Here is a 27,274-nt window from a genome sequence, read left to right as displayed (position 1 = left end):
TATAGAATCATGAACAGAATGGAGAAATTGAATAGGAAAGAGTTAGTTACCCCTTCATATAACACCAGAAGCGGGGGTCACATGTTGACATTAGGAAGCATCAGGTTTAAAACAAACAAAAGGCAGTACTTCATAACATCCACAGTCAACCTTTGAAACCCATTGCCATGGGATGTTGTGAAGGTCAAAAGTATAACTGGATTCAAAAAAGAATTAGATAAGTTCATGCATCAGTGGCTATTAGGAAAGATTGTCAGGGATGCAAGCCCATGCTCTCGGTGTCCCTAAATCTCTAATTATGAGAAGTTGGGACTGGGTGACGGAATGGCTCACCCAATAGTTGCCCTGTCCTGTTCATTTCCTCCAAAACATCTGGGAGTGGCCACTCTCAGAGACAGAATACTGAGTAGATGGACCATTGGACTGACCCAGTGTGGTTATGTAGAAGTCAGTCCTTCTGGCCCACTAACCATGTTTATTGCTCTTCTCTAAATTCCCTTTGTTCTCTCAGTGTCTTTCTGGTGCTCAGAACTGAAGACTGCCTCTGCTCCGTGATGCGATGCCTCTTTCTAGACTTCTCCCCACCACCTTCACCAGACCACATTTGCAAGATCGTGCTGGTCCACCGTCACCTATAGGTGTCTTTTGGCATTACTGCTTTTCAAGTTCCTTCTTCCAGCTGAATTTCCAGATGTTTTATCCTTGGGTATTTCCTGTCTGTATTTCTAACCTCTCTAGGGGCTGAATCCTTTAAGGTGCTGAGAGCTGTCAGCCCGCCCCCGCCCCACACAGTATAGCTTAAAGGCACTGAACGTGTAGCTGCAGTGCTCAGCCTGTTAAAGGATGCAACCTGTAGTTCGTTTGCAACACCGCCCAGTTTTGTGTCATCTGCATATCTCATTAATGTGCTATTTACTCCCTGTCCTAGATCATGACTGTAAATAAGAGCAGATCTATTGCCCCCCCCAGCTGCCTTTCCCACCTCGATGCATTGCCACTTATCACACGTTGTCCTCCTGCCAGAGCACCTGCAACTCTTCTCAGCAGCCAGCCCAGTTAGAATTCATTCTCAGAGGAAGGTTTTTGTGAGGCGCTGTATCAAATGCTTGACTACAGTCTAGCTGCGTCCCATCTAGTCCATTCCTTTCATTCGCTAGTTTCATAATTCGATCAAAAATAAGTGCCATCAAGATCTCTCTCTCTCTCTCCACTAGTGACACTCTAATTCATCTTTTCCATTTGTCTGGAAGTTGGACTTCCTACCCTTCAAACTGGCAAGAGCCTCTTTTAACTTAGGAGACGGGGGGGGTTAAATTACACAGATCTTCATGCAATTAATATTGCTAAGTTTCTCTCCTTCCCAGCCCCAAAGATGGCTGCTTTGTACCTTTGTGGAAACTGGAAGCCGTCGGGCCTCTCTCTGTGTAGCCTAATTCATACACCCTTTGTGATCAGCTTGCAGTGCAGGTACTCAAATACTATGGTGATAGGCATGGCCTATATATCTAAATTGGTACAACAATGCCGTCTCTCCGGTCTCCACCTCACAGGATTAAGGACTGTGAGGAGCTGAGGTTCTACAGTAATTGGGGCCATATAGGTACCTAAGATAGACAGGTCTGTGTCTTAGCTAGTGAGAGTTATTTAGACTGTAAGCTCCTCGAGGCACTGTCACTCACATCACACATTTTCAGCACTTAAGAGGAAGGATGGTCTTAAATTTAACACTCGAGTACTGGGTTCAATTCTGTACTCTGCCACATTCTCCTGAGTCACTAAATCTTTTTTCTCCTGCCTGCTGTGTGTCTTGCCTAGCGTAATTACATCTTTGAGGCAGGGACTGGCTGCTGTTACGGGTTTGTAGTGGGCCTAGCACAATAGGGTCTTGACCTCTGTTGGTGCTGCTGTAATTCTAATAATTAACAAGTAATGTGGCGAATGTCACTTTCTGCAAACTCTTGGTTCTGTTGGCTTTTTACTTGCACCGCGAGGTAGAACGCCAGAGTGGGGATCACAGGTTTTGGTTTTACTACCAGCCCTTCCAGTCATTTTCTGTGTTGAGGTCCAGGACACTTGCTGTGCCCCATTTTACACAGTCCTAGAGAATGTTTACTGTGGTTTTACCTCCGTATGAGGCCTCGTCAGTGCACTGACTGCAAAGCACTTTGTAATCTGCTACTGAAGCATGATTTATAGAATGTGCTAAGTATTTCACAGAAGTTGGGAGACTTTTAGCTCCTTTTGATGATCTTGACCCATTTGGTAAATCATCAGTTTGGCAGTGACTAGACAGTGGTACAAAGTGTAAATCACCTTATTATACTGAAACCTATCAATTAGGGATGAGGCAAAGGTCACTGTAGGCTAAGACTAAACCATGAGAAATTTCTTTCCCAAAAGGACACTTTTAAAGAGAGATTCCAGAGATTGAAAATCAGGGTGTGCAAAGGGAATGATTATTTATTATCTGCATTGTGGTTGTGTCAAGGAATGAACCAAGAATGGATCCTCACCATGGTAGGTACTGTGCAGCATAGAATAATAAATAGTCCCTGCTCCAGGGAGCTTACAATCAAAATAGACATGACAGACATGGGGTTAAGGAAAGGGATGGAACATGCAAGCAGGGATGGCTAGCAAACCTCATGTTAGTGCCAGGATTCTTGGGCGGGGGGGGGGGGAGTTAATTCCTTGGCTGAGGTTTTGTTAAGAGAAGATTAGCTAATTGGAAGGATGAAGGGAGGGAGGGGAACAGGGCAGGGGAGAAGAGATGAGAGAGGAAGCAGTAAGGTATAAGGGACAGGAATGGATTGATACTGAGGTGATAGCAGGAGTGAAATGGAGGAAACAGCCAAAGAGCAGCAGGGAAAAAGTGGCCACAATCACAACTGTAGAAAGCAGCTTACGTTTCTGGTACATTCGATAATGACCTGACGCAGACCAGGGAGAGCGCTTTTACATTTCACCTTTCTGGCTCCTTTGCTAGGCCTGGCTTATTTTTGAAAACTCATTATTTAAAGAAGGAGAAACTAAGCATTTGGACCAACATGTCAATCTTTTCTTACCTCAGCACAAATCTTACTTCTGGGTGAGCTGGGACCATAAGAAGGCTATACTGGGTCAGACCAAAGGTTCGTCAAGCCCAGTATCCTGTCCTCTGACAGTGGCCAATGGCAGGTGCCCCAAAGGGAATGAACAGACAGGTTAGCATCAAGTGATCCATGCCCTGTCACCCAATCCCAGCTTCTGGCAAACAGAGGCTAGGGACACCATTCCCACCCATTGTGACTAACAGCCATTGATGGACCTATCTTCCATGAACCTATCTAGCTCCCTTTTGAACCCCATTATAGTATTGGCTTTCACCATGACCATAACATCCAGGATCAGGCCCTGAGTTCAGTGTCTGAGCAGTGTAGAATTTATTCAGACTCACGCACTGCCAGATCCTGTGATCTGTACCTCAGACAAAATTGAGTAAACACTATTGTGATGAAAGGAGCATGTGTGTTTTCAGCAGAGGGAAGTGCCTTGTTAATAAACCAGAAACTACACATACAAGTTGGTACTACTACTGGGTGTAGTTAGATTAACACTGCTAGCTCCTCAAATCCCTTCCAATGCAAAGACCAAGAATCAAGTGCAGGGCAGGATTTGGCCTTAAGTGAGTACGTGCGTGAGGTGGGATAAGGAGAAGTGTTGCGGTCTGGATTAGATTTAAAATGATCTTCAAAGCTAAATTAGCATTCGGAGTCACAGATACTGGAATTTTACAAGCTGTTCTCATGAGATTTTAGTCCCAAATCAGACTTCTCTTGAAGTCAGCTGATCCTGTGAGATTTCAACCAGCTTGAATTGTGAATCATGTGGGTTCAGTTGTTCTCAGAAAACTTCTGCCACCTTGGTCTGAAAATCTCACGAGAGAGAGCTGCTGCTTGCACAGAAGCAAAAGTGCCAGGAACATGCTAATGTGCCCTTAAGGTATGATCCTTATGTGTTCCTGGCATTGAACATTGAATAACTAACCTTTGTCTGACCATAAAGACTGTATGTATGTGGTCTGCAGTTCCTACAGTTGCATCATCCATGAATGATCCTTGCAGACTTCTCATTGCTCATTTCATCATGGGATGAAAATCCAAACTCCTATTGTGTAGCTAATTCTGAGAAATAATGGGAACAAAAGTTGGGTCCCAACTTTAATATTTCTTCACAAGGGGGTTGTGCCGTTCACCTGGGCAAACTATTGTGTTACCTTTGCTCTTGGTTTGGGGACTGAAATGCCAGGCTATGAGGAAGCCAGACATGGCAGAGAGAGGGATCAAAGTTTTGGTGGTGGTCAGAAAGGGCCATTTGATTTGGGCCATTTCAAAAGGCAGCCGGAGGACCCAAGGGATGGAAAGTGCCAATTTTTTGAACTCCAAGTCACTGATAATGAGGCTGCTGATGGATTATTTGAGAATTCTGGAAACATGGGAAGCAAAATTGGAAAGAGTCCCTGAAAAGCAAGTAGGACTGATGATCAGTGATGAGGGGAGGGGAAAAACAGTTTGAGAAGCATCTAGGAATATTTCAGAATCCACTGAGTGATTCAAATGCTACTAGTAACAGAGAGAACTCCAAAGGCAGGACCCAGAACAGCAGGTTCAGAGCCTAATTAATTTGCGCTCACACTTAGAAAAGGATTTAACACATGATGAGCTGAACACAAGTGACAGAGAATGATCAGATAGATGGGTGTAGCTGGAAGCAGGAGTACAAACCTCTGCAAGCAAAGCTCTTGCAGAGCAGTTCTTACCCGACTAGAAGCAGGAAGTATTGTTATAGCATGGGAGACGCTCTTCTTGCTGGGTTTCAGGCCAAATTTGTCAGTATAAGTAACTTTTGCTTACACATCTGGGCTATTGGATGCTTCTACAAAGTGAAGCCAAACTGACACTAATGCAGTTCACTTGTTACTGATTAGAGTACAGCTTTGTTATCAAGAGAGGAGCCTCTCATTGCGGCTACTGATAGAAGTTAGGTGTTGCTGAACCTGAGGAAGGATTTTGCATGATTGGACTTTGTCTATTAATGTATAATTTAAGGGACAATACGTGCAATTTTAGATGAGTTAATGATCTCTTAGAAATGTTAACTTTTGTGTTTCCTGACTCTTTGATTCTTAATGTGCTACATGAATGAAGGTTTTGGCTTGTGTGTGTGTAAATATAATATGATATAATAAATTCAATTGAATGGGAAATGCTGGCCTTCTAAGACTTGATGGCAAACAATTTCAAGAGGAAAAAAAATGAGCATTCCACACAACAGGGCTTTTCAAATGTTAATCTGTCTTGTGAGGAATCTGACAGAGAAGATGATGTCCAGGAAGATTTATATGCCTGTATTTCCTCCAAACAGTTAGCACTCCGTGGTTATGGTGGGGTGGAGCTAGGCAGAGGAGGTGACAGCTCCAACCCTGTGAATGGTTCTTCACCGAAGATGCTAACTTTCCTTAAAGGCACTTAATCACTATGAAAACACCGGATAAAGAAATTAGATACAACATTTCTGATCCCAGGAACACTCCGGTGATCAATGCTTGAAGGATACGCTCTAGACTGAGAAAATTAGAATAATTTTAAACACAGAGAATAAGATCCAGGATAGCTCAGAGGAAAAAGGTCCTTTCTCTCTTTGAATTTCTAGACTGGAGGCATCATCTGAGATGATCACTTCAATAAGGGAGTTCTAACTGGAAACATCTTTTTTCTCTCTGTTGGTAGTTGAAATCTCTTTTTTTTGACAGAGGAAGGATTGGGCAATAGCCTGGATTTTGGGAGACCTGGTTCAAGTCCCTTCTCCTCCACAGACTCTGTGTGTGACCTGGAACAAGTCATTTAGTCTTTCTGGGCCTCAGTTCCCCATCTGACTAATGGGGATAATAACACTGCCCTGCCTCTCAGGTGTGCTGCAAGGATAGATAAAAGATTGGAAGGTGCCCAGATCTAAGACAGATAGACTTTTCCTTATTTTCTTGTTTGTACAGCACCTGCCATGATGGCGCTCTGGTTCCTGCTTGGGGCCTCTAGGAGATATCAAATAGGGACACTCAGGGATGCTTGATTAACATGTTTTATTTTTCATTATTATTATTATTATTTATTTAAATAGAAACATGACAGGTTGTGTGTGTGTGCGCGCACACACAATTAATTTGTGCACTTTTCACAAACTGATGTAGGACACAAATAGGTTCAATTTGTGACCCTCCCTTTGATATGAAATTCTTGAAGAAGCAGTGCAAACAGCGTATGCTTCAAGAGAAATTAATCAGCCTCAAATACAACGATGCATCACAGGAACAAGGAGTAATGGTCTCAAGTTGCAGTGGGGGAGGTTTAGGTTGGATATTAGGAAACACTTTTTCACTAGGAGGGTGGTGAGGTACTGGAATGTGTTACCTAGGGAGGTGGTGGAATCCCCTTCCTTAGAGGTTTTTAAGGTCAGGCTTGACACAGCCCTAGCTGGGATGATTTAGTTGGGGATTGGTCCTGCTTTGAGCAGGGGGTTGGACTAGATGACCTCCTGAGGTCCCTTCCAACCCTGATATTCTATGATTCTATGAAAAGGTCTGACCTGATAGAAACTGCATCAGCAAGTGTGCTGGTTAGTCGGCCTAGGTCGGTGCTGCTTTTGAAAGTTCTGTTAATAGGTTTTTTCCCTTGCTGAGGCTCCAATTCTGATCTGAGTTAACCTGAAGTAACCCCAGAAGGTGAAAATGGTTATTCTGGTTTGACATTGATATAACTGAGATCAGAATCTGACCCATGGAATCTCAGGTGCGAGGCAAGATATTATGAACTCAGTTACACCAGCGTATCTTCGGAGTAATGGTGCTGACTTCTATGGGGCTTCTCTGGATTTACACCCATGTCATTGAGATCAGAATTTGGTTTATAGTGTCGTGGCTTTCATTTGAGGATCTTAAAGCACCTTGAAGAACCGACGTATACATGGAAGCACAGAAAGATTAAGGGCCTGAGCTAAAGCTGACTGAAGTCAATGAGTGTATCTCCACTGGCTGGGAGCCACACTTTAAGTGACTTGTTCACAGGCACACAGCAAATAAGTGGAAAAGCTGACACTCTGGGTTGTGTTCTAGCCACTAGGCAGCACTTCCTCACCCAGAAATAAAGGTGTGACCAGCATGTATATAGCATCAGGTGTATAGTTACAAGCATGTTCTGTATGAGGTTATGTACAGAGATAGAGAAAATCATATAAGATATCATAAAACATACATCAGCCAAAGAAACAGTCGTGACTTGCTAAGTGCTTGTCCTTTGGTCTAAACAGTGGGCAAAGGAGAGAGGCTGTGCCAGGATACTTGTGGCTCTTTGCCAAAATAAAGCAAGGAAGGGGGAAAAAGCCCTTAATTACAACTATTAATAGTTGGCCAATATGCATCATCTTCATCCCGCAGATATATCACGGCATTATTACTAGAGGTCCAGATAATGCACAATCCCTGGGGTGGCTGAAGAAGAACAGAGAAAATAGAAAAGAGATCCCTGCCTATATATAGCTGAACACCACTGGCTATGTGAGCAAACTAATTCAGTTCAGTCTGTGGTGAGATGTCAAGCAAAATGGTTTTAGATTCTGTGGGCCAGATTCAGATTTCAGTGACACAGGCATAAATCAAGCATAATTGAGGTGGAGGGTAACTCTGGATTTCCTCGGGCATTGCTCAGATCAGAATCTGTGCCCATGACTGTGTTTCACCCCCAATTTGTGCAAATTCTTCAGGGGATTCGTTATAGGGTTGGAGTCACCATCACCACCACATTATCTACATGTATTCCATGCAATTATTATTTTATTGAATTCTCTGGAGGTAAAATTAAAATAGAGCTTTTCTTTTTCCATCTCTGCTTCTGTTTTTGTTTCCCCTTCTCTTTAACAACCCAGTCTCCCAGGAGAACACTTGATACATCCTCATGCTTCCCAGAGACTGCAGTTCAATAGGCTGAGAGTTAATTAACATCTGGGAGTTTCCAGATGTTTATGTACTATCGCAAAGAGCTGGCCATTGCTAGCAAATGAACAGCCAGAAAAAGGTGATCCAAACAGAGCACCCTTCAGTTAATTAATATGTGTCTGGAAAATTCAGCATGGTCCAGAGAAGCTAAATTGAAATTAGGAATAACTAAGAAAAACCCCTTCATTATCAACAAATAGTTGATTAGATTTTTTTTCAAACCCAGATATAGTTCCTATGCACTGTAGTCATGTATTCTCATTGTTGCCCATACAGTTAGCTGACAGAAAAAGGCACAGCCTTCAGCCTACCTTCGTTTATAAGATGTACTTCAAAAATACCATTAAGTGAGGATACTGTATTGGGCTGGATGACTCAAGCGATTTGTTATAAGGTATGAAGCCTTTGTCTATAAGTCAGGTTCAAGTCCAGTCCAGGTTGCTGAAGGCAAGTTGTTCTGTGAAGTGAGTTGTTGAGTAGAATGGCTCCAGAATTTTTCATCAAAATAATTTTTAGCAGAATGTAGTTTCTGCAAAATTGAAATTTTTGTATGGAAAATTTTGTTTGTCTTTTCTTCAATTTTTCTGTCTGGAAAATCAAAAAATGTTTAGCTTCAGAAATGTTTATTGAACTGAACCTTAATGTTTAATTTTGAATCAGTTCAACATTAGACCTGCCTGTGTTTCCTGAACATTTCATATGTGTTTGAATATCTAATGCCGTCATTGTGACCTATGGGCTGTACTCTTTGGCCAGACTACATTTCCCATGATGCACCACAATTTCTCTTCTGACCAAGCCACATAATATATCATATTATTCACATGACTGTGAGTGCATTGTGGGAGATGTCATCTGGTCAAGAAGCACAACCCATAGGAGACAATGGTGGTAAGAGACACCAGAACTGCAACTCCCATGAGGTGACACAGTGCCATTGGTTTCAGAGTGGTGGCCTTGTTAGTCTGTATCAGCAAAAAGAACGAGTACTTGTGACATCTTAGAGACTAACAAATGCATTTGAGCATAAGCTTTTGTGGGCTAAAATCCACTTCATCGGATGCATGTAGTGGAAAATACAATAGGAAGATATACAAACACACACACACACACTCACAGACCATGAAAAAATAGGTGTTGCCATACCAACTATAACTAGAGTGATCAATTAAGGTGAGCTGTTATCAGCAGGAGAAAAAAAACTTTTGGCGTGATAATCAGGATGGCCCTTTCCTAACAGTTGACAAGAAGGTGTGAGAAACAATAGGGGGAAAAATAAGCATGGGGAAATAGTTTTAATTTGTGTAATGACCCATCCACTCCCAGTCTTTATTCAAGCCTATTTTAATGGTGTCCAGTTTGCAAATTAATTCTAATTCAGCGGTTTTTTGCTGGAGTCAGTTTTTGAAATTTTTTTGTTGTTGTATTGTGTCTTTTAGGTCTGTAATCGAGTGACCAGGGAGATTGAAGTGTTCTCCTATCGGTTTTTGAATGTTATAATTCTTGACATCTGATTGTGTCCATGTATTCTTTTACGTAGAGACTGTCCAGTTTGGCCAATGTACATGGCAGAAGGGCATTGCTGGCACATGATGGCATATATCACATTGGTAGATGTGTAGGTGAATGAGCCTCTGATAGTGTGGCTGATGTGATTAGGCCTTATGATGGTGTCCCCTGAATATATGTGGACAGAATTGGCAACGGGCTTTGTTGCAAAGATAGGTTTCTGGGTTAGTGGTTCTGTTGTGTGGTGTGTGGTTGCTGGTGAGTATTTGCTTCAGGTTGGGGGCTGTCTGTAAGCAAGGACTGGCCTGTCCCCCAAGTTCTGTGAGAGTGATGGGTCATCCTTCAGGATAGGTTGTAAATCCTTGCTGATGCGTTGGAGAGGTTTTAGTTGGGGGCTGAAGGTGACGGCTAGTGGCTTTCTGTTGTTTTCTTTGTTGGGCCTGTCCTGTAGTAGGTGACTTCTGGGTACTCTTCTGGCTCTGTTAATCTGTTTCTTCACTTCAGCAGGTGGGTACTGTAGTTGTAAGGATGCTTGATAGAGATCTTGTAGGTGTTTGTCTCTGTCTGAGGTGTTGGAGCAAATGCAGTTGTATCTTAGAGCTTGGCTGTAGACAATGGATTCTGTGGTGTGGTCTGGATGAAAACTGGAGGCATGTAGGCAGGAATAGCTGTCAGTAAGTTTCCGGTATAGGGTGGTGGTTATGTGACCATCGCTTATTAGCATTGTAGTGTCCAGGAAGTGGATCTCTTGTATGGACTGGTCCAGGCTGAGGTTGATGGTGGGATGGAAATTGTTGAAATCATGGTGGAATTCTGCAAGGGCTTCTTTTCCATGGGTCCAGATGATGAAGATGTCATCAGTGTTGCACAAGTAGAGTAGTGGTGTTAGGGGATGAGAGCTGAGGAAGCGTTGTTCTCAGTCAGCCATAAAAATGTTGGCATACTGTGGAGCCATGCAGGTACCCATAGCAGTGCCGCTGACTTGAAGGTATACATTGTCCCCAAATGTGAAATAGTTGTTGGTGAGGACAAAGTCACAAAGTTCAGCCACCAGGTTTGCCATGACATTATCGGGGATACTGTTCTGATGGCTTGTAGTCCATCTTTGTGTGGAATGATGGTGTAGAGGGCTTCTACATCCATAGTGTAGAATGGCCAGGATGGTGTTTTCTGGAAGATCACCAATGGATTGTGGTTTCCTCAGGAAGTCAGTGGTGTCTCAAAGATAGCTAGGAGTGCTGGTAGCGTAGGCCCAGGGTCTGAGGAGAGAGTCCACATAGCCAGGGAATCCTGCTGTCAGGGTGCCATTGCCTGAGATGATGGGGCATCCAGGATTACCAGATTTATGGATCTTGGGTAGCAGATAGAATACCCCTAGAACCCTGACCAGGGGTATTCTATGTCAAGGTTCCTTCCCCACTCTGAACTCTAGGGTACAGATGTGGGGACCTGCATGAAAGACCCCCTAAGCTTATTCTTACCAGCTTAGGTTAAAAGCTGCCACCACCAAAGTGTTACACAAAGAATAACAGGGGAAGTGCCCACTTGGAAATGTCTTCCCCCCAAAATATCACCCCAAGCACTACACCCCCTTTCCTGGGGAAGGCTCGATAAAAATCCTCACCAATTTGCATAGGTGAACACAGACCCAAACCCTTGGATCTTAAGAACCATGAAAAGCAATCAAGATCTTAAAAGAAGAATTTTAATTAAAGAAAAAGTAAAAGAATCACCTCTGTAAAATCAGGATGGTAAATACCTTATAGGGTAATCAGATTCAAAACGTAGAGAATCCCTCTAGGCAAAACCTTAAGTTACAAAAAGATACAAAAACAGGAATATACATTCCATTCAGCACAACTTGTTTTATCAGCCTTTTAAACAAAACGGAATCTAACGCGTATCTAACTAGATTGCTTACTGACTTTACAGTAGTTCTGACCTGCATTCCTGCTCTGGTCCCAGCAAAAGCATCACACACACAGACAGGACCCTTTGTTTCCCCCCCACACCCCTGTCCAGCTTTGAAAGTATCTTGTCTCCTCATTGGTCATTTTGGTCAGGTGCCAGCGAGGTTATTTTAGCTTCTTAATCCTTTACAGGTGAAAGGGTTTTTCCTCTGGCCAGGAGAGATTTAAAGGTGGTTAGCCTTCCCTTTATATTTATGACAGGGTGTGTCTGTGCAGATTTGTTCTTGTGCTTTTCAGGGAGTTTCTTGAGCAGATGGTGTAGTTTCTTTTGGTAACCCTCAGTGGGATCAGAGGGTATTGGCTTGTAGAAAGTGGTGTTGGAGAGCTGCCTAGCAGCCTCTTGTTCATATTCCGACCTATTCATGATGACGACAGCACCTCCTTTGCCAGCCTTTTTGATTATGATGTCAGAGTTGTTCCTGAGGCTGTGGATGGAATTGTGTTCTGCACAGCTGAGGTTATGGGGCAAGTGATGCTGCTTTTCTACAATTTCGGCCTGTGCACATTGGCGGAAGCAATCTATGTAGAAGTCCAGTCTGTTGTTTTGAACTTTAGGAGGAGTCCACCCAGACTCCTTTTTGTAATGTTGGTAGGAAGGTCTCTGTGGGTTAGTATGCTGTTCAGAGGTGTGTTGGAAATATTCCTTGAGTCGGAGACGTCATAAATAGGATTCTAGGTCACCACAGAACTGTTTCATGTTCTTGGAGGTGGAGGGGCAGAAGGAGAGGGCCTGAGATAGGACAGATTCTTCTGCTGGGCTAAGAGTATAGCTGGACAGATTAACAATATTGTTGGGTGGGTTAAGGGAACCACTGTCATGGCCCCTTGTGGCATGTAGTAGTTTAGATAGTTTAGTGTCCTTTTTTCTTTGTAGAGAAGCAAAGTGTGTGTTGTAAATGGCTTGTCTAGTTTTTGTAAAGAGCACTTCAATCTCCCTGGTCACTCGATTACAGACCTAAAAGTCGCAATACTACAACAAAAAAACTTCAAAAACAGACTCCAACAAGAAACTGCTGAATTGGAATTAATTTGCAAACTGGACACCATTAAATTAGGCTTGAATAAAGACTGGGAGTGGATGGGTCATTACACAAAGTAAAACTATTTCCCCATGTTTATTTTTCCCCCTACTGTTACCCACACCTGATTGTCAACTCTTGGAAATGGGCCATCCTGATTATCACGACAAAAGGTTTTTTTCTCCTGCTGACAAGAGCTCACCTTAACTGATTACTCTCATTATAGTTGGTATGGCAACACCCATTTTTCCATGTTCTCTGTGTGTGTGTGTATATACACACACACACATCTATATTTTCCTGCTGTATTTTCTACTACATGCATCCGATTAAGTGGGTTTTAGCCCACGAAAGCTTATGCTCAAATGCATGTGTTAGTCTCTAAGGTGTGCAAGTACTCCTTGCTCTTTTTACAGTGCCATTGGTAGATGTAGTGTGATATCGAATTGATTGTTTTGACATTGTTCATAGCTTTTTATTCTATGAAGATAGATAGATAGATATAGATCTTTCATCCTGAATTGGGATGAAAACAAATGTTGAGATATCAAAATTACTTCCAAGAGGGGAAATTCCTTTTTTGCTCATCTCTACTTCTGCGTCTGTCTAGTTCCTTAACACATTTTAAAAAATGTCCTCACAATCCGCACCGATTTAGAAGTCAAGGCATACAGACAGCCACGGGGTGACTCCTTCAACTTCGAGCCAGGTTTGTGCCACATTGGCAAGAGGTATGGAGAAGTTTGCATTGCTGCTGTCTGCTCTCTTTCATTGTTTGGTGGGAATGGGATAACCCTCTGGTGCCATTAATCTTCCACTCTAAATTCACTTAAATATTTGTTTCTTAAAAAGGTACCACTGAGGCTGTGCCATCAATTTCCCTAATGAGAGGCTGTCAACATAAATTATAACTCTCAGGCACGTTGTGTATTATGGAGCATGCTGAAAAGTTACTTCAACAAGACTTTTTTTATTTATTTTTTTTTTGCCTGAAACATTCATTCCCTTTCTTCCCTGGTGCCGCGCCATGTGCGAGTCACTGATTAAATTCCCTTCTTCCATTTCAAAATCTTGATGCCCCGAGTGCCTTGTTTGGGGAGCCAGTGACATTTTGATGCCCTCCGTTATATACAGCGTGCCTGGGACTTCTTTGCAATTCCAGGGCAGGCACATATAGCTGTGGAAGGGATTTCATTTTGGTTTCTTCCTCCTGATAACTCATCACACTCTGGCTGGATCTCTGAAGGAAATGCTGTTTTTATAATGAAAGGAGGGGCCTTCTGCCTGAGACATCTGAATTATGGTCACAGCGTGGCCAGCATTGCAGGGTTTCATTATTCTAAGCTGTCGTCATAGCCATCACAATAAAAGGAAATATATAACTACCATGATGGAAGCTTTACACTATATAGTTTATCTCTATAACAGTGTGCTATGATGTACCTAATTAGACTGTATCAACTGGTCCAGGTCTGCTCCCAAAGGGAGATTTTCTTATTGTGTCTGGTCAGAGAGCTCTCTGCTTATGATTTATCACTGAAATTAAATTTAAGCATTGTTTCCCATTTGATTATCAAGCTGTAGGTGACTTTTAAAAAACGCTTTTCAATCCATTACCCTCCACTCCCCACCCATGAGCCTTCACTGCCACTGTCCCGACTCTTTCCCAAAATAAATAAAATCACACACACACACACACACACACACACACACACACACACACAGAGCACCACTGGAAGTTGAAAGAAGAATTGAAGGGTACCAATTAGAGAGAATAAAATCATTGCTACTCAGAGCTGTTCTGCCTCCTTTCCTTACCTTGCTGCTGTTTTACTTCTGACGTGCACAGTCATTGATGCATGATACATGTGAACAGTTGGAATATACGAAAAGGAGCCATCCCCACACACACAGACATTAGATAAGATGATCCAGCAGGTGTTTCCCATCTCTGATTCTAACAATCATCCAATTTGTGGGAGTTAGTGGGGTGAGTTCTTCAAGAAAATATTTAGAAAACTACCTTTTAACTTATTCCATCCTCTAACCCAGTGATTCTCAACCCATGGCCCATGGAATGCTCGCAGCCAATCAGCACACAGCTGCGGGCCATACAGGTAGTATTGGATGTGGCCCACATAACATATCGTTGGTCGCATATGCAGCCCACAGTGGTATCTATGTTGAGAGCCTCTGCTCTAACATATTCTATTTAGAACTTCTTAAAAGAGAAAAGGGACCTATTTTATTTCTTCTGTGTTAGCACCTAAGAACCCCAGTCAAAGATCACCACACAAATAATTTAAACACCACACAAATAATACAAAGGCAATTTGTGTCCCGGAGAGCTCACAATCTAAGATTTAAACAAAGTGTGACAGGTGAATAAACAAAGAGGAGCTGGTGGATCTATGTATACTTATTCCTTCCTCAGCAAAGCGGGATAGACAAGATGATCTCTTTAGGGCCTGTCAAGGTTCCTTCCCCACTCTGAACTCTAGGGTACAGATGTGGGGACCTGCATGAAAACCTCCTAAGCTTACTTTTACCAGCTTAGGTTAAAACTTCCCCAAGGTACAAACTATTTTACCTTTTGCCCTTGGACTTTCGCTGCCACCACCAAACATCTAACACCGGTTACTGGGAACGAGTCCGTTTGGAAATGTCTTTCCCCCCAAAATCCTCCCAAATCTTACACCCCCTTTCATGGGGAAGGTTGGAAAAAATCCTCACCAATTTGCATAGGTGAACACAGACCCAAACCCTTGGATCTTAAGAACAATGAAAAAGCATTCAGTTTCTTAAAATAAGGATTTTAATAGAAGAAAAAGTAAAAGAATCACCTCTGTAAAATCAGGATGGTAAATACCTTACAGGGTAATTAGATTCAAAACATAGAGAATCCCTCTAGGCAAAACCTTAAGTTACAAAAAGACACAAAAACAGGAATATCCATTCCATTCAGCACAGCTTGTTTTCTCAGCCATTTAAAGAAATCAGAATCTAATGCATATCTAGCTAGATTACTTACTAAGTTCTAAGACTCCATTCCTGTTCTGTCCCAGGCAAAAGCATCACACAAACAGAGAGAGAGGCTTTGTTTCTCCCTCCCCCCAGCTTTTGAAAGTATCTTGTCTCCTCATTGGTCATTTTGGTCAGGTGCCAGCAAGGTTATCCTAGCTTCTTAAGCCTTTACAGGTGAAAGGGTTTTTCCTCTGGCCAGGAGGGTGTTTAAAGGTGTTTACCCTTCCCTTTATATTTATGACAGGGCCCTTCCAGCCCTCTATTTCTGTTATTCTAAGGCAAGATAATGGAACATAAATAGACAGTTGTTGAGAAGACTTCCCCTTTCCTTCTTCCCAGGTTTGGAAGAAGCTCACAGTTTGATGGACAAACCATTTAAAGCTTGACTGGTCAGATATCTCCAGTCAAAGAAGCTGGGGTGGGGGCAGAGACACAGGTTGTAGTTGTTTTGTAGTAACTTGCTGGGAAAGTGTCCTGTGCATGATAAGCAGTTCTTGTGCCACAGTGACTGGCAGCCTTTCCGTATACTCCAGTAAGGGGGAATAATCTGATCACATTGCATGCACAACTAGGATATTGCAACATTGGCCTGTTGCATAATGAGGTTTTTTACTTTCCTTTACCATTCTACCATGGCAGGCAATGGCCCCTGCAGTTGATAGGCTGTCCCGCTAGATGGACCAGTGATCTGATCCACTGTGGCAGCTCTGAATTTCTAATGCTTTCTAAAGTGATACGATGTTTGGATCGTTCATCTGGGCCTCAGCGTAATTGCCTTCGTATGTCTGGCTTTGAGCAAGCGGGGAGTGCCAGGTGGTTATTCTCCAGTGTGAATGCAAATGGGGGGTTACTCGGGGATGCGAGCCAGGTTAAGTGCTATGTGTCATCCTCTGCAGTTGGAAATCCCAAGTCCTTGTGTGCCCCTTACTCTGGATGCATGGTACCAAAGGGGAGCATGAGGATTTAATCATGGTCCACAGTGTGCTTAGGAGATCTTGGTTCCACACTCCACTCCTTGTCCGCATTGCTGCAACTTGGTAGGAATAAAATGTCAGTCCCATATCAACAGCCCCATTAATGTCGGAGTGGGTTCCTCTCTGCTCCGCATCCTGCTCCATGCTTTTACCCAGCATGGATAAATGCAATGAGGCGGAATCACCCCCCCGATGAGCACGTGCTGGTCACACTTTCCTGTTATCGTGAGAGCCTGGGGAAAGGGATTCATTCTATTCCTGGGAGAGTATCCCACTAGGGAAAGGGAGTCTGCAGCTCCCTCGCTGGAAAAGCAAGAAGCTGAGCATTGTTCTGCATCCTGATCCTAAGCTGATCCACACCGAAGCTCTGTACTTAACGCAGGGTTGTCTTTCGTTTGCAGGGTGTGCCTTCCTAACATACTGCGAAAGGGAGTCTGCCCTGAAGGCCCAGAGTGCGCTGCATGAACAGAAGACACTGCCAGGGGTGAGTCCAGATTGCTGTTTTCATCTGCATTGGGTTGTATATTACGTTCCCATTTGGGGGTAGGATGATTAATGACTGTTGTTGCTCGGATGAGTCCATATTTGCATGGGGCTATAAAATCAAGGTGCCACAATCCAGCCTAGTCGTTTCCAGACGTAGCAAACCTCAGCTTGTTGTTGTATCCAGAAGCACACAGCAGAAAATAACCCATTTGGGGCTGGATTCTGCCACCCTTTGTCATGTGAGAAAGAGGCTTTAGGGCTCAGCCTTCTGATTCGTGCATGGACATGTGTATATGAGGTAACACCTCCACTTCCCCGCCCCTCCCCCCCTCGACAAAGCAAGGCGTGGTGGCAAAAAGAAACGGTTTGAATTATTGAGTTATCACAGACTGAAAACGTATTCTTCATGACAAAGTGGTTTGACTCAGTTGCTTTAGTATTCAAGCAGCTGTAGCAGATTGGAAAGGCAGTGAGACAAGGAGAAAAAAGAGAGAGAGAAGAGAAGAACATGAGATAATGAGGAAAATTATTCACATGAGCAAGATCTGAGGTTCAGACAACACAAGCAGAACTAAAAATAGAAACATCACTCTGAGGGGAAGACCTGGCCTGCAGGGGCGGATTGAGACCAGTCCTTGGGTTTCTCAGGCCAGTGGTAAGGGTTGGGGGTGGGGGAGACACGGGAGTGGTTGGTGTACAGGGACAGGGAGAAGCACAGTGCAGATCTGATTGCAGCTGGAGGGAGTATCTCTGCCTGCTCTGTCTCATGTGGATAAAGGATCAAGGACTCAGGAGGGACAGAGATGTGTCCATAAAGGTCAGGGGGCAAGGGGTATGTGTAGAATGAAGAGGCTGGGAGGAAAGGTTTACCCATAAGTCTGTACACTCAGAGTTTTGAACAAGGCCTGCATTACTTTAATCTACCCCTGTATGCAAGCTGGGAGTTGCTATCACTAGACTCAAGTTACTCTCAACTGCTGAGAAATTGTTGTTTCTCCTGATATGTCCATGGCCCTGTATCAGTCTCTAGAACTTACCTATCTTTTCATCCCCTTACCAGTGCAGATGCCCACACGCTCACTCGTTCGGTGCGATCTTTGTCATAACGGGTGTGGTTTGTGTGTGTATGTGTGCGCGTTGTTCACTAAGAATACCTTCACTCCTGGTGACAGCTCCAACAAACTAGTTCTTCTCAAAAATATGAGTGGCTCTGGTTGCATTGTTGCTACTAAGGGGTGATTCCTTCCTGTTTATTTTCTTTTTAAATCCATGCCGTCTCTGTGCCTGGGCTACCAACTAAAGAGTGTGTGTGTACGCACATACTCACAAAAGACAGATATTTAGCTTAGGGATGTTTCAAATAACAGCTTCTTTGTTTATATTTTATTGAGCTTGTTTTAGAGGCATACGCATGCAAAAACACAGGGATCAAGATTTTCAAACCTGAATCCATAATTAAGTGGCTAAATTGGGGTCCTGATTCTCAAAAAAGGTTGTTTATTTAGTAGAGCCATTCACTGGGAGTTGTTGGATACTCAGGAATTGAAAAGCAGACTATTTTAATCATGCCCAGAGCTCATATCATTCCCATGAGGTCAAAGTCATGTCTCAGTGAGGCTGGTGTAAAACTGGAATAACTCAACTGAAGTCCATGAGAGTTGCTGGGTGCTCAGCACTTTTGAAAATCAGGTGAAAAATTATTTGCCTAAATATGGAGTTTGAGAGCCTGATTTTAGACACCCAGATTTGTAGTGGCCAAGGTGTATGTCTGTATGTCTATATAAACAACAAAGCTCTGAGGGTGAAATCCTGGCTCCATTGAAGTCAATGGCAAAGCTTGTGTTGATTGCAACAGGGGTAGGAGTTTATCCTTAAGGTTTTATGTCTGATACTATGAGGGTCTGAGTACCTCTAGCTTTTATCAATTCAAATTCTGACCTCATTTGCAATGCTCTAAACCCAGACTAACAGCATTGACTTCAGGAGAGTTATTCATGTTTAACACTGGCTGTAATAGTGATCAGAATCTGACCCCGAGGGCAATGATGAAGGCTTTGTGCTGAAATAAGTGACCAGAATTTCAAATATACTGAGCACCCACCAGAGCCTTTGGCTTCAATTCCAATTATTCCTCTTGGGATCAAGCCCTTCTTTCTCCCACCCAACCTGGCTGCAGACACCTTTCCATCAAGTTCCTGAACTCATCCTCTGGATGATGTTTCTCTAGTTTGTTTCAGGGAACCAGCCTTGTCTTTGATAAGCTCTCATGCCAGGATATTATTTTATGGCTCCTATGCAAGTAGCAGGGGAGTATTTTATGACATACCTAACTGGGCTTGATGACATGCACTGGCAATATTAAGCATAATTCATCACCATAAAATGAGAAGCATGCCTTAGGTCAAGGGTCAAAGTCCTCTCTGACATGAGTTTACAAACAATACATATATAACACATTCCCTTCACCTGCTAGTTTCTGTGACACAAACAATACTACTGAAGAAGCATGAAAATAATTAACAAGCCAGGTATAGAAAGGGGAAAGTAATACATACAGTAGATCACTGAATTGAGGCTTCCCCCCCCAGTAAATTATACAGTACTTGCTCTTGTATTACTACTGCATGCATATTTCTGTTATAAAACATAGAACTGAGTCATTTGTAATAATATGCACATAAATGCAAATGTATGGAAATGATGAGGCACCAGAATTTTGTGCATAGATCCAAGCTCCTGCCTCTCAGCTGTGTATCACTGTGTTTTTAGTGGAGTGGTTACATGCACATATTTTACAGTAATTACTTTCTGGATGTGCTTTGTAAGATGACAGAAATATGTTTCACATATTTTCTTGTTATATGTGAGATATAAAGTCATCTTGTGGAATAATCAAAACACTTCTAAGCAGGTGTGTGTTGATTAATAAAGTCTTTATGGTCCATTTTTTAGGGGGAGAGTTGTGATAAATATTTTGCGGGAAGTAGAACGTAATGTAAAATATCAACTTGCTTGTGAAATCTTCTTCAGCCCACTGCTTGGGACAGTTTGAAAGTGTCTTCTGCCTAAAACTGAAGGACTGGGTGTGCGTTAGAACACTATTGTGAGTGCCAGGCGATTCAAATTTTAACATTTACTTGTGATTGTTTATTTTACATATAATAGAATAGCTGGATGATGAAGTATATTAGTTTTTTAATAATTTATAGAAATGCTTTGATGTTGCAGTAATTACATTAAAGGTCACATATCAAAGGTAATTTGGGTGAGCAGCTGTGATGGTTTCTCAGAAGCAATCAATATTGCTGTCCGTGGTGCTGATTTCACCAAGGGGACTGCCAGATTAAAGGAGGCTTATTACCAGCCAGACAGACACAAGGGAAATCAAGAACAGATTGGAGAGATGCACTATTCTCTTTCCCCGCCTATAATTAACACTGTTCACCATAATCTGTGCTAATCCTTCATGCTGGGAAAACCACTAGCATTTTTAGACATCTCAAAGGCAAATTAGGCAAGGTGGAATATTTTAATAGGAGGGGGATGGGAGAGAATACAAAACGTAAAAGTTGATTCCCCCTTGGGAATTCTGAGCCTGGTAAATCTCCCCATGATGAAAGTTCAATATAAGAAATGCAGTCCATAATCTAGGAGAAAGCAAAAATATGACCCCAACAATGACAGTGCAGGGGACATGAGAATTATGTGCCTGCCCGCTCGCTTTAATATTAGCTATTGGCCCCGCAGAGCTCCATAGGAAATGAAATCAGGGAAATAAAATTGTTTTAAGTGTAGTCATTTTGATTCCAAATTATAGCAAAGTCAACTTTTCCCCCTTTCTTTCTTTCTGAGGCTAACGTCAGAGGATAATGCTGAGAAATGTAATTAGGCTATCAAGATAGACTTTTATTTATGACACAAATAAACTGAGCTCATGTATGATAAGCACGGTTGCATTTTTTCTCTGTTTCTTTGTGGTTTCTCAGACACAGGGACTGAAGGGACTGTTGGTTGTGGGGGGCTGCCTGTTTTCTATAAAATCAGAACTCACCAGCAAGGCTCCAAAGAATAAATATAAAAAGGAATAGCTGGCAAACTGTTAACCTCCAAAATTTTAGGTGCCTTTCCAGACTTTGAAATCCATCAAAAATTATTTTGTCGTCTTATTGAGTGGGGAGAAATACTACTGCAGCTGTATTATATTTCTTAGCAACTTACAGAGTTTCTATTTTGCTTCTAATAGCACCCAATCTGTTGCTGTCTTTATGCCACCCAAACCAACCTATGCCATTCCGTATTACATCTAATTGAGAGTTTCTGTAAAAGCAAAGGAGGGTAAATATGTGTTGCAATAATATCAGGAAACTGGGGGATGTCAAGGTGCTCTGAAGCTCCTTTAAAATTGGAAGGAAACGATAGCTATTGAATCCAGAGGCGTGGTTCCTGTTTCATAATTTACTGAAATTCTCATGTGTGTTACCAATCGTGCCTTGATGAAATGCATGTGCATGTTACCAATCATGCCTCCGTGAAATTCATCATGTGTAAGGAGTGAAATTCAGCCCTTAGTTACTGAAATCCTCACAACAGGGCTTAAGTGAGACTCAAGTAGTGCGTAGACCTTGCAAGGGCCCTGTGCACAGGGTATGAATTTCATCCAGTCTAGTAGGCTGTGCTGTAATTTTACAATATTAATTCACTTTTTAATGCTTCAGTGAGCTTCCTAGAAGCTTGTTAGGAAACTATGAAGTCGCATATTGCCCTGCACACTGCATTAGGCCAAAAGCTGGATTTAGATCCCCCACACCGCCCTGAAAAGTTGTAATTTGGTCAGCAGTGGCAGGCTGGAAGGATTCCATTGATTAAAGTAGCCCACTGAACATACAAGTTGCTCACCATGCCCTTTAGATTTTGAAAGAAAACACATTTAATTGTTCCCCTGGGAGAACTATGCCTGTTTCCAAAGTTAAAAAATGAAGATGAAAAGGAGCAAAAACAGATTTGAGGGAAGAGACTTGCAAACACTGAGCCTGTAGAAATTCTCCTTGAAATCTTTGGGCATCCACGTCATGGTTAATAAAGATTCTTCTCCCTCCTCTCCCCAGGCTGATCAGAAGGTCAAAGGCTCTTTGGCTCTTTCTTCAGGGAAAGGAAGGGTGTGGGGGGAGTAAAGCCACTTTCCATTTACTAAAAACCCCTGTAGTTTGGCAGTGCTGTGCTATTCACCAGATGAGATGAAACACCTGGGTCCTATCTGCTTTGTAAACATTAAAGTTCCATTTCACTAGTTAAAGATTGGCTTCTGTAGCCCCACTCCCGCAACCACAGGAATACAAAGTAAACTCACTCTCTATGTTCCAGTCCAAAGAGCTTTGGAGGAAAAGGCTACAGTGTAAGTGTTGTGTCAGAACCAGTGTGTGTGTGCTGCCGTCTCACCTCAGACCAGCACACTCATTACATCTGTAGCTTCCGAATAGCTCCCTTTTAGATTTGCAGAATTCGAGCAATGAGATCTTGCTTGTCTTTGAGCTTTAGAGGAAATTAATATATACATGAATATATAACACTGTGTGTGTGTGTGTGTGTGTGTATATATATATATATATACACACGCGCACACATATCTACAGGAAAATTAAAATGAAATTCCAAAGATTGTATTATCTCTCTCTCTCTTTTTTTTTTTCATTTGGATCTCAAAGGACAATTGCTGAGCAATTCAACAAAAGCCATTGTTGGACCTTCATTCGCTTCATGTGTTACTCAATGACAACTTTTCTCTTTCTGACGTGTATGCCATAGGAGGATCAATCTAATTTTATGTACAACTGTAAAGATGAATGATAAGTAGAAAGGATTCAGGCAAGTACAAGCTGAATAAATTATAAAGGGCAAATGATGACAAGGCTGGGGATCCCAGGAGACAGTGATGTGATAACAGAAACTAAAGACGAATTCATGATGGATGTAGTTAGCATGTACTGAGGCTGTTAATTCTTCAGGGTAGTTTTACAACTTCTTGTGATTGGAGCAATCAAAGTATTTCATTTTAAAGAGGTGCTATATATTTTCACTTGTCTGCTGTGCATATTTGTATGTATGGCCTCATTTATATGCATAACAGTAAACTCCCATAGGCTAGTCAAGCTTACATCCCATCAAAGGGTCCCTATTCTCCAAACCATAATGCCACTGTTTATGCATAAATAAATAGATAATGTGTAACAATTTGAGGGCAAACCTGGATCTCAGCAAAAACATTTCCATTTTCATAGCGGCACAGCACACACCAATCAAATCAGCTTGGGGACTCATCCAGTGAGAGGATGGGTGCCCTCAGTTTCTGTCAAAGCCAGGCGTGGAGATTGAGTTAGGCTCTCATAATATCCCTGTTCAGTGTGTGTGTGCAAACACACACACATTATGTAACTTTAAGATAGGTCATATTTTGGGCTTAAGCTACTGAAAGGGAAGCTGATGCAACATCTAAGGTTGGAAACAAATCTGACCTCTTGGTTGTATGCTTTTGTTTTACATCCATTGTTCATTATTATTATTAAGGGAATTAACATGGGCATTCTTTTTTCACCCTAAAAAGTTTTCTCTTCTCTGTGAGCGATCTTCACCCTGGCCTATGTTTGTACACACCAGGCCCTTGATTCTGTCCTCACTTGCACCGGTGTAAATCAGCAGTAATCTGACTGAGAGATCAGTGGAGCTACATGGTGTGGGAAAGAGGGAAATCAGCCCTGTATCAGTTGCTGTTACAATGATGGTGAACCAGAAACCAGGACTTGCAGTGGGGACATAAAACATTACTAAGAATTCTACAACTAGGAGGTCTGATCCTGCAAAATGCTGAGCATCCACAAGACTTACTGGGCCATATCATGCAGTCCTTACACTGTAATCAGGCAAGTTCCAGTTGAAGATCATGGGAGCTGAGGGCACTTGGTGTCTTGGGGAAGCTGATGCACACTTTTCAGGGTCAGGCCCTTACCACTTAATGGGCCCATAACTCTAAGGCTTCCAATTGCAATACTCTAGAGTTTTGAGCCATGACCCTTCTGTGGAGCATGCATTTTTTAAGGGAAAAGCAGGAGCATCTGTATTAGTAAGCAATTATGATCCTGTTTTCATGTAATCATCTCTCAATAATAAAGAATGAGTGAGGAAAAATGCAGAGAACCTTTGATGTTTTTCTCTCCCTGTGTATCTAGACAGACAGGTAATTCTGTGTAACTGGAGGCAGAGAGCCAAACCTGGCGGTCATTATTTTACTCTTAGGGTGAAATTTTCAAAAGCACGTATGTGACTTAGTCCCATTTTCAAAGGTGAAACTTTGGAGTTTCTTTGAGACTTAAGTATCAGAGGGGTAGCCGTGTCAGTCTGGATCTGTAAAAGCGGCAAAGAGTCCTGTGGCACCTTATAGACTAACAGACATATTGGAGCATAAGCTTTCGTGGGTGAATACCCACTTTGTCGGATGCATAAGACTTAAGTTACTTTTGAAAATAGGATTTAGATTCCTAAATCAATTATGCCTTTTGAAAATTTTACCCTTAAGGCTTGTCTACACTTGAAATCCTGCAGTGGGTGCAGCTGTAGTGTTTCAGTGAAGGCATTACCTATGTCAATGGGAGCAGTTCTCCCATCAGTATAGGTACTCCCATCTCCCCAAGAGGCAGTAGCTAGGTCTACAGGACAATTCTCCTATTGATTTAGCAGCATCTATACTGAGGGTTAGGTCAATTTAACTGCATCGCTCAGGTGTGGCTTTTTCACACTCCTGAGCAACATAGTTATAGGGACCTAATTTCCTAGGTTAGACCAGGCCTTTGTCTTTACTCTGGCAAAATCCCATTGATGTAAACAGGTACAAGGGAGTAACCTATTTTGCCTTAAACACTCTCCCATCTCCAGCTGCAATTCAGCAAGGTAGTGCAACATGTGACTAGCTTTGAGCATTGGAGCAGTACCTCTGAAGTCAATGGAATTACTCAGGTGCTCAAAGATAGGCATGTGTTTAAATACTTTGCTGAATGGGGGCCTTTTAGTGCTAATAATGTAGTGTAATTACAGTGTAATCTCCCATCATAGTCCTCTGCTTCAGAACAACTTCTAATGTGACTTGGCATAACATGACCTACATAATAGCTAAACTTAACTTCAGAGGCTCTTTTCTTTTCTTTTTGGCAGGGGGGAGGGAGAGACGGGGAATGACTAGACTTGGGTCTGTGCTATCAGTTCAGGCAAGTAGGTATCTGAAGTGACTTTGTTCTGCTGAGTAGCTGCAGTGCCATCACATGTATGAGCGGCTGCACTTGGCAGATTCCCAGCAGTGTCAAAGCTTTCTGATGAGTTTCTGTAAGTACAAGGACAAAATTAAGCCTAACCTATTTTTCAAAGAAGAAATGTGCCTTTTTCTCTTTAATGGAAATGTGATTGTATCTTGTTTCCCATACTTCCTCCCCCCCCCAATCCCCCCCAAAAAGTCTTGTCTTATTAATGTATATTTTAAAAAGCATTTTAGAACTCGGGTGAATTGTGTGTGTTGAATTTTGACCTTGGATACATGCTCCAAATCAGCTCCTTGGTGGTATGGGGATGAAGTCAAACTCCTTCCTTGCCCCATTATGTGTGGGAAGCTAAACCCCCATAATCCTTTGCTGCTTCTGTCCGCTTTCCACCACTGTTAATTCGTTCTTCAGCATGCCACCTGGATGGTGGAGTTGCATATTTGTTTCCTGGCCAGGCACTGGCAAAGCGAATTTTGTCCAGTTGTAATTAAGCTCTTCCAAGCTAATGCTCAGGTTGTTGCTTAACTCGCATGTTGAAGTGCTGGGTTTATTTATCCCTTGTTCTGTGCATGGCTTGATCAACTCTGCTGTGCTGCTATGAAACCATTTCTGGTCAATGGGTGTGTTTTAAAACCTGTTGAGATCAGCTTCTGATGTCACTTACACTGCACCAGTTTGTTCAATGGAATAATTCCTGATTTACACGAGTATAAGCAAGATTGGAATCAGGTTCATTCTTTGTGCTTTTTTGTTGCTGTTAAAGTAACATTGTTGAGTGACAATAGCCCTAGGGTTAGGGTTTAGTGTGTAGTAAAGTATTTCACAAAAACTGTCAGTAAAGTTTTTTAAATGTTAGATTTAAAAAAAAACAAAAACGAACACAAAGGTCTCAATTATACCATTGTAAAACTGGTGTGAGATCAGAATCAGGCCCATAGATACTTATATGTATATGGACAGACACATCTGTCTGTCTAATATTCACAAACTACTCATCTTTTCTTTTAAGCCCCTTCCTCACTATCCCTTCCCCACCTGTCCTCTGTTGTTTGCTGTTGAGATGTCCACTCCAGCCCCTATCCCTGCTAATGATGTTAGCCATTGGTTACAATCCCCTTTGCACTTTCTCCCACACTGGCCTTAAACTCCCCATAAACATCCACAAATGCCACTTCAGTGTCATCCTTCACAATTCCTCCTTAATGCTCGCCTTTGGACACTGGCTAAGCGTCTGGCAGTCTGTGACCATTGCTCGCCTGGCTAGCCATGTCGCATTGTCGCATCATTTCCATATGCTCCCTTCGCCCCTCACACATCTGTTTGTTGTGTTCACTGGTTGTCTCATCTCTTATACTTCGATTAAAATATGTCAGGGTAGGGACCATTGTTGTGAGTTTGTGCAGTGCCTTGCACGGCTGTCCATGATGATGATCCATAGACATTACTGTAAAATAAATAATAGGTAATGAGATCAGTCCTATACAATGCGGGAAGTTGGAAAGTTCTGCCCTGCAATCCAGATCTGAACATCTTCAAAGGGATGTTTCAAATCTGGAGCTTTGGTTTGGGTCCATCTGTGTTTCTGGTATTAAGCCTGAAACATTTTCCCTCAGTGCTGTGAACCCAAACACCAGAGACTAGAGCTAATGCCTCCGAAGCGAGTCTGTCCAACCTCATCCCATTGTCTCTATTGAGTGAAGTGCAACAGTTAAACAGACTCAGATCAGGTATATTTACAATTATTTCATTTTGGATAATCAAATGTGATGTTCATTATGCAGCTAAGAAATATGGTTTTCAATAGAGCGGGCCTAATTCTGCACTCTGTCTACTTGATGTAGACAGGGACACTTCATTGCCTTAAGTCAGATTTACATCGATGTAACTCAGGTCAGAATCAGATAGGCTTATCCTGGTGGTGTCCCTTTAAGATGCCCTGAAAAGCCACCTCCCTTCAGTAGGGCTT

The 27,274-nt window shown here is 42.4% G+C and overlaps 1 protein-coding gene across 14 annotated transcripts in view; it reads left to right on the top strand.

Annotated features, from left to right (window-relative positions):
• The window catches only part of CELF4 (CUGBP Elav-like family member 4), an 889,490-nt gene that overhangs the window by 91,862 nt on the left and 770,354 nt on the right, over positions 1-27,274 (top strand). For all 14 annotated transcript variants that reach the window (XR_012158835.1, XR_012158834.1, XM_073343421.1 and 11 more), the window contains exon 2: positions 16,924-17,006. Coding sequence is in view for 11 of the 14 variants with exons in the window: in XM_073343421.1 (XP_073199522.1) it covers positions 16,924-17,006 (83 nt within the window). In the remaining 3 variants the exon portion in view is untranslated. The remainder of the gene's footprint in view (positions 1-16,923; positions 17,007-27,274) is intronic.

This window comes from Lepidochelys kempii, chromosome 5, assembly GCF_965140265.1.
Source record: "Lepidochelys kempii isolate rLepKem1 chromosome 5, rLepKem1.hap2, whole genome shotgun sequence".
In the NCBI taxonomy this organism is placed as follows: Eukaryota; Metazoa; Chordata; order Testudines; family Cheloniidae; genus Lepidochelys; species Lepidochelys kempii.
This window is presented reverse-complemented; position numbering and strand designations above follow the sequence as displayed.